Source organism: Mchenga conophoros, linkage group LG18 (assembly GCF_057382185.1).
Source record: "Mchenga conophoros isolate Kocher_MC1m ecotype Shallow Benthic linkage group LG18, M_conophoros_male_GT1.1, whole genome shotgun sequence".
NCBI lineage: Eukaryota > Metazoa > Chordata > Actinopteri > Cichliformes > Cichlidae > Mchenga > Mchenga conophoros.
Window position 1 is genome coordinate 11,295,290 of NC_140543.1, and position 14,175 is coordinate 11,309,464.

At 42.5% G+C, this 14,175-nt stretch overlaps 1 protein-coding gene across 4 annotated transcripts in view; it reads left to right on the top strand.

The window, feature by feature from the left end:
* The window catches only part of zfyve9a (zinc finger, FYVE domain containing 9a), a 38,165-nt gene extending 24,031 nt beyond the window's left edge, over window positions 1-14,134 (top strand). For all 4 annotated transcript variants that reach the window (XM_085255074.1, XM_085255075.1, XM_085255076.1 and 1 more), the window contains exons 10-19: window positions 833-988; window positions 2,048-2,272; window positions 4,630-4,712; window positions 4,892-4,996; window positions 7,075-7,225; window positions 7,388-7,468; window positions 7,622-7,784; window positions 9,725-9,830; window positions 10,298-10,474; window positions 10,693-14,134. In XM_085255074.1, the coding sequence (XP_085111200.1) occupies window positions 833-988; window positions 2,048-2,272; window positions 4,630-4,712; window positions 4,892-4,996; window positions 7,075-7,225; window positions 7,388-7,468; window positions 7,622-7,784; window positions 9,725-9,830; window positions 10,298-10,474; window positions 10,693-10,854 (1,409 nt within the window). In that variant the 3' untranslated portion in view covers window positions 10,855-14,134. The remainder of the gene's footprint in view (window positions 1-832; window positions 989-2,047; window positions 2,273-4,629; window positions 4,713-4,891; window positions 4,997-7,074; window positions 7,226-7,387; window positions 7,469-7,621; window positions 7,785-9,724; window positions 9,831-10,297; window positions 10,475-10,692) is intronic.
* The last annotated feature ends 41 nt before the right edge of the window (window positions 14,135-14,175 follow it).

Below are 14,175 nucleotides of genomic sequence, written 5' to 3' on the forward strand. Positions count from 1 at the left end.
ACAGCTTTTTGTCATTCACACACACAGCTCGGTTACACAGATGTTCATTATGCATTAATTCAGACATTCCTGAAAGAGCTGCCACGCTAATGCAGTGTGTGGCGTATAAGAAGAAATGCCACAATACTACTGAATAATACTCATAAATGTGTATCACAAATCATGATTTATAAATGTTGTCTCATACCGTTTGTCTCATACATCAATACTTTGCATTATGTATGACAGTTTTAAAAATCTGGATTGCAGAGTTTCTGGGTTAAGCCAATGAGGAGCGCCTTAATAATAATAATAATAATGGATTGCATTTATATAGTGCTTTTCCACTATTCAGTCACTCTTACATTCACACACTGGTGGAGGCAAGCTACAGTTGTAGCCACAGCTGCCCTGGGGCAGACTGACAGAAGCGAGGCTGCCATATCTCGTCATCGGACCCTCTGGCCAACACCAGTAGGCGGTAGGTGAAGTGTCTTGCCCAAGGACACAACAACTAAGACAGACAGAGCAGGGGATCGAACCGGTAACGTTCCGGTTACAAGATGAGCTTCCCAACCCCCTGAACCACATTCTCTAAAATGACCAGGAGGGGGCAACACCTGTGGTGGCCCCCTACTGACAGCTTTCAAGTTAGGGTTGTGTTGTTTGTAAAACGTGTTATGAATATGTTGTTCAGCCTGTATATGGTGGTTCTTCTGATTTTTATTTATTTATTTATTTTTATTTTTTTATTTTAAATGGATTATTATTCATATAAAACATGTTAGATCACTTCCGTAAAGGGGCCTCTAATGTAACTGTGCCCTGACACGTTTTCCCTCTAACCCCACAGACGTAAACAGGAAGTGCTGGTACGTGACGACTAAAGGGATGCATGCCGTCGGCCAGGCCGAGGTCGTCATTCTCCTCCAGTGTCTGCCAGATGAGAAGACCATCCCCAAAGACATCTTCACCCACTTTGTGCAGCTCTACCAGGAGGCCCTCAGTGGTAAGAACAACATCGGCAGCTCCACCAGGATGCTCTCATTTCCACCTGCACCGTGGAGCCACTCATTAGCGGTTCTGTCTAGAGTCCACAGGTGGGGTGTCTCAGTTGGGGGCCTGCCCTGTTAAAAATGAGCAAACTCTAAATGTAGTGCACAAGAGGAAAATGTCTGAGCTCTACTTTTTGCTTCATAGAGACCACAGGTGCGCCCAGTCGAGCTCAATTTGGAATTTGGGTTACCGTCCAACACTGCTGTGTCTGGTTCATGAAAAATGGTCCAAACATTAGCGTCCTGCTGTCAGGTTGCGCCCCTCCAGGCGTGACTCCTCGCCACCGCTTTGCAGTTCGTTTTTTCTTTTCTTTTTTTAACCTCCGTATGCTGCAAAGCAAAAACTGCTAATATCAGCTGACTTTGACGGCTCGCTACCCTAAGGCTGTTTCCTTTTTCATATTCACACTGGAGCAGTTTCAAGTTTGTGGATGGGAGCCATATTGTTTGTGTCTGTCTCGATTAGGTCGGCGTCCGTCAGGCCTCGAGAAGAAGTGCTGGCTTTAGCAAGTCCTAACTGCTGAGCTTTTTCCTGCCATTAGGATTATTATGTTATGTGCCATTTAAAGGCGTGGATCTATCCCACAGATAATTAGAGACATGAACCCTTTTATGGGTAAAATTAAGTTGTAGAGTGAGCAGGCGAGCCTTTGGTGTAGAACTTAATGCAGACTAAACAAGGCTGCTTAGCCACACTGAGTAATCCCTGAGCCTTTCATATCTGTCTCCTCTTCTCAGGACCAAAGCTCTTCCCTTCTTAGCTTTTCATTTGTGCTCATTTTCTTACTTTATTTTTTTCTTCCTCTTCATCTTTTTCAATTTCCTGCTTTTTGCATTCCCTGCTTTTTATTACATTGCTCCCAAATGCCTCTTGCATTACTCCTCTATTTTCTCTTTCCTCCCTGCTGTGCTTTTCCTCTCTAATTCAATCAACCCCTCCTCTTCCACCTCCTTCCATCTCTTATATCACTAACCACTCTCATTCCCCTTATTTTTCTTCTGCTTCTTTTAAGGTAACGTGCTGAGCCACCTGAGTCACTCGTTCTTCACGCAGAGCTTCCTGGGCAGCAAGGAGCATGGCGGCTTCCTTTACATCAGCCCTTCCTTCCAGTCGTTGCAGGACCTGCTCCTGCCCAACCCGCCCTACCTCTTCGGGATCCTCATCCAGAAATGGGAGACGCCCTGGGCCAAGGTCTTCCCCATCCGCCTCATGCTGCGGCTGGGAGCAGAGTACCGATGTGAGTTGAGAAGAATACGAGGCTCCGTACTGTGCCGTCACGGTGATTAAGAAGTAATAATGATGTGATTATGTTGCTTTAATGGCACTCAGACATGTTGCTAAAGAGCTGAAGTTCCCATTTAGTTTGATATGCAAAGAAAATGAAGCTGAGCAGTTTAAAAGCACAGACAAAACAATCCCAGATGTTGGATGTGATTTACAAATCTGCCCTTACACTTTGTGCACATTTGTTTTACCACAAAACCTGTTCGTCACTATTTTTACCAGATTTTTTTTTTTCTTTACGGTGTGGACAGACTTCCTCAGATGATTCATATGCACATATGATAAAGGTGCGGGCGTCTTCGGTGTCTGACGTGAAAGAACGGTGGACATATCTATGGCTTTTCCTCCAAACACTGGTCCTGTGTGGCACAGTGAGTGAGGCTCAAAGTGTAGCCAGAAACTAAGGAGGGCTGTGTCACAATATGACCCCTGCTGCCACATCTGGTCACTAACCAACCAAATACCTTGACAATTAATGCAAAAACAAACTGAATATATTGAAGCAAAAGATTCAAAACAAAAAGTTTGTTAGAAGAAGAAAATTGGGCTGTTTCGGCAGCAGGAGCTTGTTTGTAAGGATGCGTTCTCCAGCTGTTGTCTTGAACCATCCCAGGAGAATAATGGCAGCCGCACTTCAACTCAGCAGGTATCATCAACGTGCAGTCAACACACATCAAACTTTTTACCGAACTTTATTAGATCCAAGTCACACAGGCTAATGTGCTGTGAACTTATAAATCTCTTAAAATCACTGAGGTGACTTAAATGCTTTTTTGTTAACTAAAGGCAAATAAAACACTATTGTTTTAATTTTCCAAGGCATAACATTTTTTCTTGACTTCTCTCAAACATCTTCACTAGTTTCTTAATAATACACCTGTTTCCCTATTGGAGTTTCTCAATCGGCGTTATCCACACATACAACACCCGGTTGCCAGGGAAAAGTGAATTGCTCATATTACTTCCTGTTTAACAAACATTTCTGCACATTTTGTCATTTTGTAGTGTTGCTGGGTACATCACTTCAGTTATGTTTGTTTCTTTTGCTGTACTTCACAACCACAGTCACCTCAAGGTGCTTTATGTAATAAGGTAATATTAGAGAGAAAGATGATCCCTGTAAGAGCAGAACTTGGCTATGGTGGGAAGGAAGGAGTCTGTTTTAGGAGGTAGAGGCTTCAGAAATTTGAATTGTGGACTGAAGTGAAGTGGAGACGCAGCACATGTTTGTAGGATTGAGTTAAAATGAGCTGAGGTTACTCCAAAAAACGTTGCTCCTATTTCAAGCTTAGACAGCACTGAGGTCCCTGGGAACGTTAAGTGTGTGAGTATCCTGTAATGGTCTGTTGGGTCTTTATGGTAAAATATTAAGATCTAGAGAACTTAGTATGTCAGCTGACTTCATATCATGGCTTCCCACATGAAGGAGGGATTTAACGGCGACGCTGCTTTCACCAAATCTTCTTCTCTCACAGCCAGACCTGCCAGTGCCGAGCACCGCCCGCTCGGCTCTGTGAAGCGCCTTGTCTGCATCCAGCGAACACGAATAGAATACATTAACAAAGCCGCACACAGTCGAAGCTCTTAAACACAAAACAGTTGCGCAGCCATGAAATCAGCCCACCACACAAACGGCGCTCTTCTCCACGCTCTCACCTCTTACCTCCGGCGCTGACCAGCAGAAGGCCGAGAGACTCGTCAGCACGAAGTGCAGATTGAGGCTGAGCTTTATTTCTTTCTTTGCTAATGAGAGTTTATACTGAGATCTCTTTTTCCCCGGCTGTTTGCAGTGATAAGGCTAAAAATAGTCATCTAAGAAGCTTTAGTTGCTGAAGGAAAAAAGCAGCTGCTGTATTTTTTATTTATTTCTTTTTTCACTTGTGGATTAGGAGTTCACTGTGTGTGATGCGTGGGGTCTCTTGTTCTGCTCATTTGCATTTATGGATGAAGAGGAGGAAAAAAAGTTGTGTAACATTGAAATACCTGGAAAAAACCTACAGACCACAAAGCCCCGGAGCACTAATGAAATAAAGAAGCCGCTATTTTCTGCTGCTTGCTAATTCATAAGGAGTCGTCACAGCAGGGGAGCCACGTGTTTGATTTGGCAGCTTTTTGCACAAGATTTCTGACACAACTCCAGAGGGATTTCTGTCTTCTGTCTCCTCTGAGTTCTTTCACTTTTTAGGGGATTGTGTAATGAAATCAGCTGTGAAATTGTTTTGAAAATAGCAAAAAATATAAATCCATGAAACCAAATTTGTGGAAGAGGAAGATTCTCCTGTAATCACCAGTAATCATTGTGTTCTGCAGTTTATCCGTGCCCGCTGTTCAGCGTTCGCTTCAGAAAACCGCTCTTTGGAGAGACCGGTCACACCATCATGAACCTGCTGGCGGTAAGTGCTTTGTTTTTCTCTTCCTGAGCTCACTTTTTAATTATTTTAAAGGTTAAAGAGCCCCCCGCTATATGCTGGGTATGTAAACAGGAATGTAACCATTCAAGTGATTTGTTTGTTATGATGTTCATTTCAGTTCATTTATGTTTTGTTTTTTTTTTTCTTTTTCACTGTCCCAGGACTTCCGTAACTACCAGTACACGCTGCCGGTGGTCAAAGGTCTGGTTGTGGACATGGAGGTGAGGAAGACGAGCATCAAGATCCCCAGCAATCGCTACAATGAGGTGAGCGCCCATCCAGTTGTATTTATTTTCACACAATAATGATAGAGAAAATGATAAAGATTTCCACTTCATAGTGCTGCTTTTTCACTCATTCTACACACTTCAATCATGCAATGCAACCACAATGCTCTTCTTCACCAAATCTCTGTCTGTCCCTTACATGGTGCATGCATACATTTAAAAACCATCACCGGTAACAGCAGGCTGGTGAGATGCATTAGCTAACTTCACAGTTAGAATACACTGAGGAATATGGAAGCCTGTTTCTGCCAGCAGAAAAAGAAATGCAATTCATAAGCTAAAATTCCAGGTTATTATCTCAAAATTTTACATTACTACCTCAAATCTCTGAAAAAAGCTAAAAAGTTAAGAAAATAACGTGAAATTTTGACCTGCTATTTATTTATTTATTTATTTATTTATTTACTGGCAGAAACAAACTTTCATAGAGAGAAACCCTAAAGGTGATAAACGAGAAAAAGGTTCCTCTGGCCATCCAGCGTGTTAGTCTCTGCATGTGAGAAGATTAATGGTGTAAAAATTACATCTATACATTTAAAGTTAATGACCTGAAACCTTTGCTGTGTTTCAGCAGTGCTTCAAACTCAGGAACAGGGGACGTTGTTTGGGTATTTTTCTTACTTGGGATACTTTCTTCTTAATAATATAAACGTTTTAACGCTATTCATTTAGAACTGAGCGAATCACAAGCCTGGTGTTTAATTACATTGAAAGTCACATTTCAAAGGTCTCATACCTGTAGTCGCCTTGGTCATAATTCTTTGGTCCACCTACGATTGATGTTTGATTTACCACAGCTAGAAATCAACATTATATTCAGGACATGTCCTGAGATTTTATTGGAAACATTCACTGCCTCTAAGTTGCATAAACTTTGGTTGCGTAGTTTTTGTGTAATCTCTGACAGCCAGTCAGATGGACTCACAGCTGCCTGTATACATTTGTTATATGGAGTCTTTAGTTTCAGTCTTTCTCAGTGTGGTCACATTTCTTTAATCAGCATGAAAGATTTAGTGCACGTGTTTTTATTTAAAACTGGGATTTGTTCACCTGTTCTGAACTCGCTATATCCTGATAAACACCATCCAAATTATAATGAATAAAAAGACTAAAGTTGGTGGTGAAAGTAATACAATCCAAACTTAAACAAGCAAAACCTACTTAGGAAGCTGAATGAAATTAAAATAAACAGAAATTAAATAAGAATTACAAAATGAAATAAAATTACAGAAATTATAAAAGAATGTTATAACTCTGGCTTGCACCCCACCTCTGTGATGGATCTCTGTTTTTTGAGTGTTTGTCTTTATAAAATGAATAGAAAGTAAAATCCTCGCATTAAACATTAAAAACAAATTCCAGAAAATGAAGGAAAGCAGATTTTCCTCTTATATAATTCATATTTAAGCATTATTTTCAGGATCAGGCATCGTTTTTCAATCTTCCAACATGCAGACTCCCTCCATCAGACTAATGACATCAGTGAATGAGGCTGACTGTGTGTAGGTGCTGCGTGACAAACTCTCTGGAGTCCCTGCAGCTGAACATGAGGTGTGGGCTGCCCACGTGTTATAACGCTGCTGCCTCGAGGGTGTGAATGAACGGCGTACCAGAAGAAGTGATACGCGTTTGGGTGAGAAATAAAGCCGCGGCGGAGAGTGCGGTGCCGGTTGTAGCGTTTGGCTGTCGATGCGGTAACAGATGGGAACCCAGTAATGTGGAGCGGGCACTATTGCTCAACAGCTTGCAGTCGAGCTTTTTTAGCGCAGCGAGTGGTTAAAACCCTCCAGATTTTCAGTTTTATTTCTACATTTTCAAAGGATGGCTTCAAAGAGAGGCAGAGGCAGGAGAGTTAGCAGAATTAATATGGGAGATCTTTCGGCTGTTGATATCCACCCGTGACGTGTCCTTTTCCCACAGTCTGTCAGCGCCGTCCCGTTTAAACTGAGGACTTTACCCACAAGCCCACTGCAATTAGGCTTAACCAGGCAGCCTCTCTGCTCCACGCACGCACAAAGGGCTACTTAATTAGTCATGCATATTATTTGTCCTTGCAGCTGATGAAGGCCATGAACAAGTCCAACGAACACGTGCTGGCCATGGGGGCGTGTTTCAACGACCGGGCCGACTCCCACTTGGTGTGCGTCCAGAACGATGACGGGAACTATCAGACGCAGGCCATCAGCATCCATCACCAGCCGCGCAAAGGTGCCGACTCAGAAACCGGCTCGACCGTCACACTTGAAACCTCCTTTATCTGCGGCTCGTCTGGAAGGCTGCGATGCCTGAATATCCTCCCCCTGACTGTTTGTCTCATCTGTTTGCCTGAAAGTAGCTCAGCCTCTTACTTTATCTCTTTGTTTGTTTCAGTTACTGGAGCCTGCTTCTTTGTGTTCAGTGGTGCTTTGAAAGCCTCGTCTGGCTTCTTAGCCAAGACCAGCATCGTGGAAGGTGAGAACAGCGTCAGCAAAGCTACACGTTGGCTGCAGAAATGTTGAAATTAGTCAAAAGAATTGTCACTAAAGTTAAAATAAATAAATAAAGTAAATAATCATGATCCTCAGTACTGAGTAAAGCAACTGAGCAGCTTTTTTCCTCCTATAGATGGCGTCATGATTCAGATCACAGCTGAGACGATGGACTCTCTACGTCAAGCCCTGAGGGACATGAAAGATTTCACCATCACGTGCGGTAAAGCTGACCAGGAGGAGAACCAGGAGGTCGTCCACATCCAGTGGACGGAGGATGATCACAATTTCAACAAAGGGTGAGATGGGGTGGAGGGGGGAGGGAAGTCAGGAGGGGAAGGGGAGCTGGAAGCGATGCATTTATGTCACGGACAATTGAACTGATAGCTTCCTGGGCGCTGCATTTACTACTTTGCTATAAAAAGTCATTATGCACGCCGGGGGAAGCCCTGTGAGGGAGAATCTTAGCAGGGTGGAATGATGCAGTCTGACACGGCTGTGAGATCCGGACCGCTGCAATCAATTTTAGAGCAGGATGATAAAATCTGCTCATTTAAAAGCGACTCTTCACTGTTCAGTCTAGTTCAGGCCTGTCACCAGATACGATATGACTTCATTAAGAGGATATTTTCACTGCACAGAAGCTGTTTTAACCCTCAGCCACTGTCACACAATCTGAGTTGGTCTACAGTGTATATTGCGCTCTTTTCTTTCATGTTTATTCATAAAATAGAACAGCCACCAGAAGCCTATTGCTGCATAATTAAGGAATAGTTCAGGGTCACCTGATCCAGCATTGATCCAGTGACTGAAACGAGCTGTTTTAGCTTATCTCCCTCTAAGACAGCTTTTTTTTTTTTCTGATTGGCTGCCCCTCACAAACAGATGATCTGAGCAGCAGGTGGGCTGTATGGCTAAGATGACCATTTAACTACACATTCGTTCGACACTTAATTTTATACAGTTAAAGCCTTTCACTCAGGGCCGTTTACAGTTAACAGATAACCTAACATGTGTTTCTTTGGACTGTGAGAGGAAGCTGGAATAGGGCTGTTCGATATAACGATATATATCGGATGACGATATAAAAACGTCTATCGTTTCATTTTAAGCTATCGTTTGTTTCGTGGTGTCGCAAAATAAACTGTTTACGGCAATATTTTTTCATCGTTTTGATGGTCACTGTAGTGGCTATATTAATTTCTTAAAGTTCTCTCTTTCTCTTATATTTAATATAACCACACTACAGACAGACAAGCGCCTGTTTTTATGCGTTGTCCTTAGCAACAACAACGGTAACAGCATCGCGTGTCCGCTTGTTTATGTTCCACACAAACCTTTCACAATAAAGCTCAAGATCCTGTTGAGACTTTTCAAAATAAACGGAATCACGTGAAAGAGCAGATTATTTACGGATGAGAAGTAAAAAAAGAGCCGCCAGGTGCTAAAAAATAAACCTTAGACTCAAACATTAGAACAGGCTGTTCCCCGCAGCACGCCGTGTAATAAATACTCACAAAGAAAACGGCGGCCGTTACAACTTATGTCTAAAAATGTATCGTTTCATACATCGGTTAAAACACTCGACTCCAGCTACATGACGCGCAGCTGGAAACACTTCCCGCAAGTCGAGCTGCCTGAGATTCACATAATTTACAGAAAATGTTAAATTTTTGTGATTTATATCGTTATCGGGATGATAGAATTCTTATATCGGGATATGAGATTTTGGTCATATCGCACAGCCTAAGCTGGAATACCCAGAAGGAACCAGTGCAAACTCCACACAGAAGGAGCCCAACCAGGGTTCAAAGTTCAAGGCACCTCAGTACCAACTGAGGAAAAACGGCCTTAAATGGAGCGTTTAGAGCAGCATGACCTTTAAAGGCGTCCACACAGTGGAATAACTTAATGATGCAAGGCAGCGAGGTCTCGTTTAGCATTTGCCCAGGAACCGTTAAAAAACAAACTGGTGTTTGCTCACACAGAGGGCAAAAAACCCTGCAATTTTAAAAATCAAAAACAACCAGCAAAAAAAATGAGCTGGCTTCGGCCTCTACTTGATGCTTTGATGTTGGTGCTTTTGCTGCTCCAGCCGAGCAACTGGCAGGTCAGCGCTTTGCTCAAGGGCAAAGGGCTCAGATGCTGCAGAAGCGGTTTATTTGGGTCTCCCACAAAGAATCAGCTTTTGCTTACTTGCACGCTTCATTTGTAAGTTGTCTTTTGTGTGTTTGTTCAGCGTCATCAGCCCAATCGACGGGAAGTCCATGGAGTCCATACCCAGTGTCAAGATCTTCCACGGCTCTGAGTTCAGAGCAAACGGCAAAGTCATCCGCTGGACCGAGGTACAGTCTGCTCATTTTACCGAGCGCCAGTGAGGAAATCAGGCCACCACTGAAGCCTCTCAGGACAGACAGCTTAAACTGTTTTAACCTTCATCCCGCGAGGCTGCAGCTCCATTAACTCAGGCTAAAGTAAACTCTGATGACACACGCCAGCACGCCATGATAATTTCTCCTCATATACAGTAGGAAGATGAGAGGATTTAACATATTGTGTTAATACAAGTTCAAAGATTGTTTTATTTAGAGAAAAAGTTGAGTGCAGCTTTAAGACCCTGTTTTTGTGCTCAGGAGGTTGGAGAAAAAAAAAAAAGAGGTCAGTTTATCTCAAAAAGTCTTAGTCACCTTCCTCTGCTGTTCTAACCCAATCTCCTCATTATCACATATTACAAACAACCCCAAAAAATATATGTATCTGTTTTCAAGTCTGCAGGTCTTATTATAAAGTTGTTTTTCTGTGCTGCTCTCAGGTGTTCTTCCTCCAGAGCGAAGACCAAACCAGTGTTCTGAGCGACCCGGCCGACCACAGCCGCCTCACGGAGAACGTGGCGAGAGCGTTCTGTATGGCTCTGTGTCCACACCTGAAGCTGCTGAAGGAGGACGGCATGGCCAAACTGGGACTGAGGGTCACTCTGGACTCTGACCAGGTAGGACTCTGAGAAGGTTTGTTTTATAGATGTAGACCCTGATGTGTAAACGGACCTTTGCATCAACAACGGAACGAATCCTTCCAAGGCTGAACCCTGCCACAGTCCACATTATTTTTCAAACTCTTCATAAATCTGCAGAAAACCATCAGAAATCTGCCCGATGTGCCAGTTTACACTAGATCTTTGGTATGACTTCACCCTTTCATTCTCCGCAGGTGGGTTATCTGGTCGGAAGCAACGGCCAGCCTCTCCTGCCTCAGTACCTGAGCGACCTGGACAGCGCTCTGATCCCCGTCATTCACGGTGGGGCGTGTCAACTGAGCGAGGGCCCGGTGGTCATGGAGCTGATCTTCTACATCCTGGAGATCATCTCTTAGGAACTTCAGACATCCCACCAACCTGCACCCCTTCTCACCTCCAAACTTCTTCTTCTTCTTCTTCTTCTTCTTTTTTTCTGACATCATCTCCCTTCGGCCGTTTGCACTTCAAAAGAGCCCGAAAACTGTGCCGTGCCCGGCAGGGTAGCATTCCTCAAGCCAAACCTATGCATCCACCCACGGTCTGAGGAAGCTCTGAATAGGATCACCTGTCACCTCAGTCAGGATGTCTCCACAGATCACACTGTGTCCGTCCTGATACCCACACTTTTGCTGCCTCTGAGAAGCTGCCACGCAACGAGCGTCAGGCGGCCGATATTGTGCAGTTTGTCCTCAGATAGCGAACGCATCCAGGAAGGGATGAAGGCACTAAGTAAAATTTTCTTATCTCATTCGGAGTTTAAGTAAGAAGAGTGTTTATTACAATGAAAGGGTCACAGGGTGTTTAGCCTTGTTATAAATTAGTAAACCAGTGCCATTAGAATCGTGTCTGTGAACCTAAAAGCTGAGTGTGATGAATTGTGGGATTTATTAAGCCTCTCAACTTTTCTCTTAAATGCAGCTTTAGCTTCATGATTTTAGACAAATGAGTGAATTATGAAATGAGTAAAACCAGGGTGTGTGTGTGAATAGGATGATGAATTATTCTGTCTATTATCAGAGGAGCTGTAGAATTAACAATCTGCAGAGCTGCAGAGTTTTTAAGGAGAAAGCACTCTCTCCTTTCTACCAGACACAAACCCGTAGTGATCAGTGACGTCTTTGTAATGGCAGCCGTCCTCACAGGTCAGGACACCCTGAGCTCTCGTGCATTTTGACAAAGAGGCAGATTATTCCCTAAAGGTCGCCTTAACACTGTGAGAGTAAAGCTGAAACAGCCATGGCTGCACAAATACAAACGAATCAACCAGAAGTAGTGACTAAATTACGAGCAGAACTGTGACAGATAGGACCTCTCCTGCAGTGACACACAGCCTTCAATCAATCAAATGCTATGAGAGAATGGAGGATAATACAGCCTTTAATACCAATTGAAAGAGCCACGAGTTTTGGTTAAACCTGCTGCAATTCTGCCCTTTGGTACATAAAGCAGCACTCCAGAGCTCAAAATATCAGTTGGGGCCAAATAGTTAATTTTGGTCTCTAAACACAAAAGAAATCAAATAAACTACAACAGCGGTTCCATCTTATAATCTAACCTGCAGATATGTTTTGACCCGTTAGACTTAACACTATTTTATTAAAATCTGCTAGTTATGAGCTGGTCATCATATGTGAATCACATTGCGATGCATGACATGACACTGGTGATTGAGCACAAAAAGTCACCAGGAAGGTGTTTGCTGAGGTCGCGAAGAATGAGCCAAGAGCCAAGCAAGTTTTTTTTATTTGTTACAGCCACAGGACTCGCCCCCTAGTGGCCATTACAAAAAATGCACCTGCACAGCGATGGAAACTACATTCATGGCTCCTGCTCGGATGCTCCTTAAGTGTGGGTATTGGGACTGACCTCCTGCTTCCTGATCGCACATCACTGTGGCAGCCGGAGGTCCTGAAGCATTGAATTCTGGGTAAAACCTGCCTCTGTGTAGCACGGATGCTGGTGCAAGGGAGAGTCATATCCGTTACTGAAAAGTTTGGACTATTTCTGTTTCAAAACAGTACTAATCATCGTGGAAGGAGGTGGTGATTACTTTCCCTTTTTTTTTTTTTTTTTTTTTTTTTGCACCGTGGTGCTCAGTGCCTGCAGTAGTGTTTCATCAAGGGAGAAAAGGAAAATGAAAACCATTTCAGATTCACTTAAGCTTTACTCATCAGTCACCAGATGCTTTACTTCACTCGTTGTACATACTTTTGTAGGCAGGACGATTTCTCCTTGATCACACCTGAAACATCTGTAGCCTCCAGAGATCCCAGTATTATCGTTCAGACAGCTGATTTAAATAAAGGTTCTGATGCTTTATCGATAATCAATCTGTACATAAATGTGCGAAGGGGGGGAGAGTCAGGTTTTAATCTCATCAGTCATTCAGTGTTGGTTCAGCAGAGGTCGAAAAAAATCTTCACCTCATTTTTGTCTTTTTAATCATAACGAGAATAACTGATAAATATAATATTATTATATATAAATAAACTGTATTAACTTGCAGATGCAGTGCACTGGATTTAAGCCATTTACAGGAGAGTTTAAAGTGAGCATCAGGGTGTCCTGGAAGTAAGAGGTCAGTATTTGTCGAGACTTAAATGACCCGAAGCTGAATGTATCTCATCTCAAGTTGTCTGCATCCTTCCAAACCTCGAAGTCAAGACTTCTCTAAACACCCTGAACCTCTGAGGTGTTTTCTAAAATCAGGCACGTTGGAGGTTCACCGCCTGATCTGGACTCTGCTCTCCTTCAACAACATGGACCTGGACAAGAAGTCTAAGAATGTATTCCTCATGTTTCTGTTTAAATCTGTAAAATGTGCTCTTGTTTCTGACGAGACTGATCACAAAAACGAAAAAAAACAAAAAACAACCCACCCTGCTGTGTTTAAAAAGCTCTGTACAGTAACCATTCTGCATTATGCTAATTTCTCCATCGTTAATTGTGCTGATGTAAAACAATCTCGAGTGAGAATCAGACAATCAGAGGAAAATCTGCAGAAGAGCCGACGCTTGAAGTTTAAATCTGACCTGTAGCCGCTCTGCATTCATTTATTAATCAGAATCTTTTAGGAGCTACTGTAGCAAAGTAACGTTTAGTTTAAAAGGAAAAAAAAAAAGGTCAAAGTTCACCACTTCTGGGTTATTTTACTGTGATCATACCAGAAGCAGTGTGGGTCAATCACTGTGTTTCTTTAAAAAAATTAAATAAATTAGCATAATGAAAAGGGGGGCACGAGGATCTATTTTTCTGACTCGCTCTTTTGTTACTGTTTAATTCTTTTTTTCCTTTTTGCATTATCTGAAGTGTGCAATATGCCCGAAATCCAAAAAAAGAAGAAAAAAAGGTGCAATTTGTTTGAAAAAAGTAGCATTTGTTTTGTATTCAGTTGTAAGATGTTACTGTTTAAACCTATAACACTGCATGCAAACAGAAATGAGCCGGAAAAGGCGACTGGAGCGAGTCAACTTTGCATTTCAACAGTCAGAAAATTCTCCACAAAAATATGAACTTGTTCAGTTCTTTATTATTATTTTTTAATAAATCAGTTTGAAAAGCCAAAAAGCCTGTTCATCTTTCCCCCTCCTTTGTCAAAAATACTGTAGTATATGTAAAATAAAAACTTATAGAAAATTGAGACTAGTATTTGTTATTTACTTTTTTTTTTTATGTTT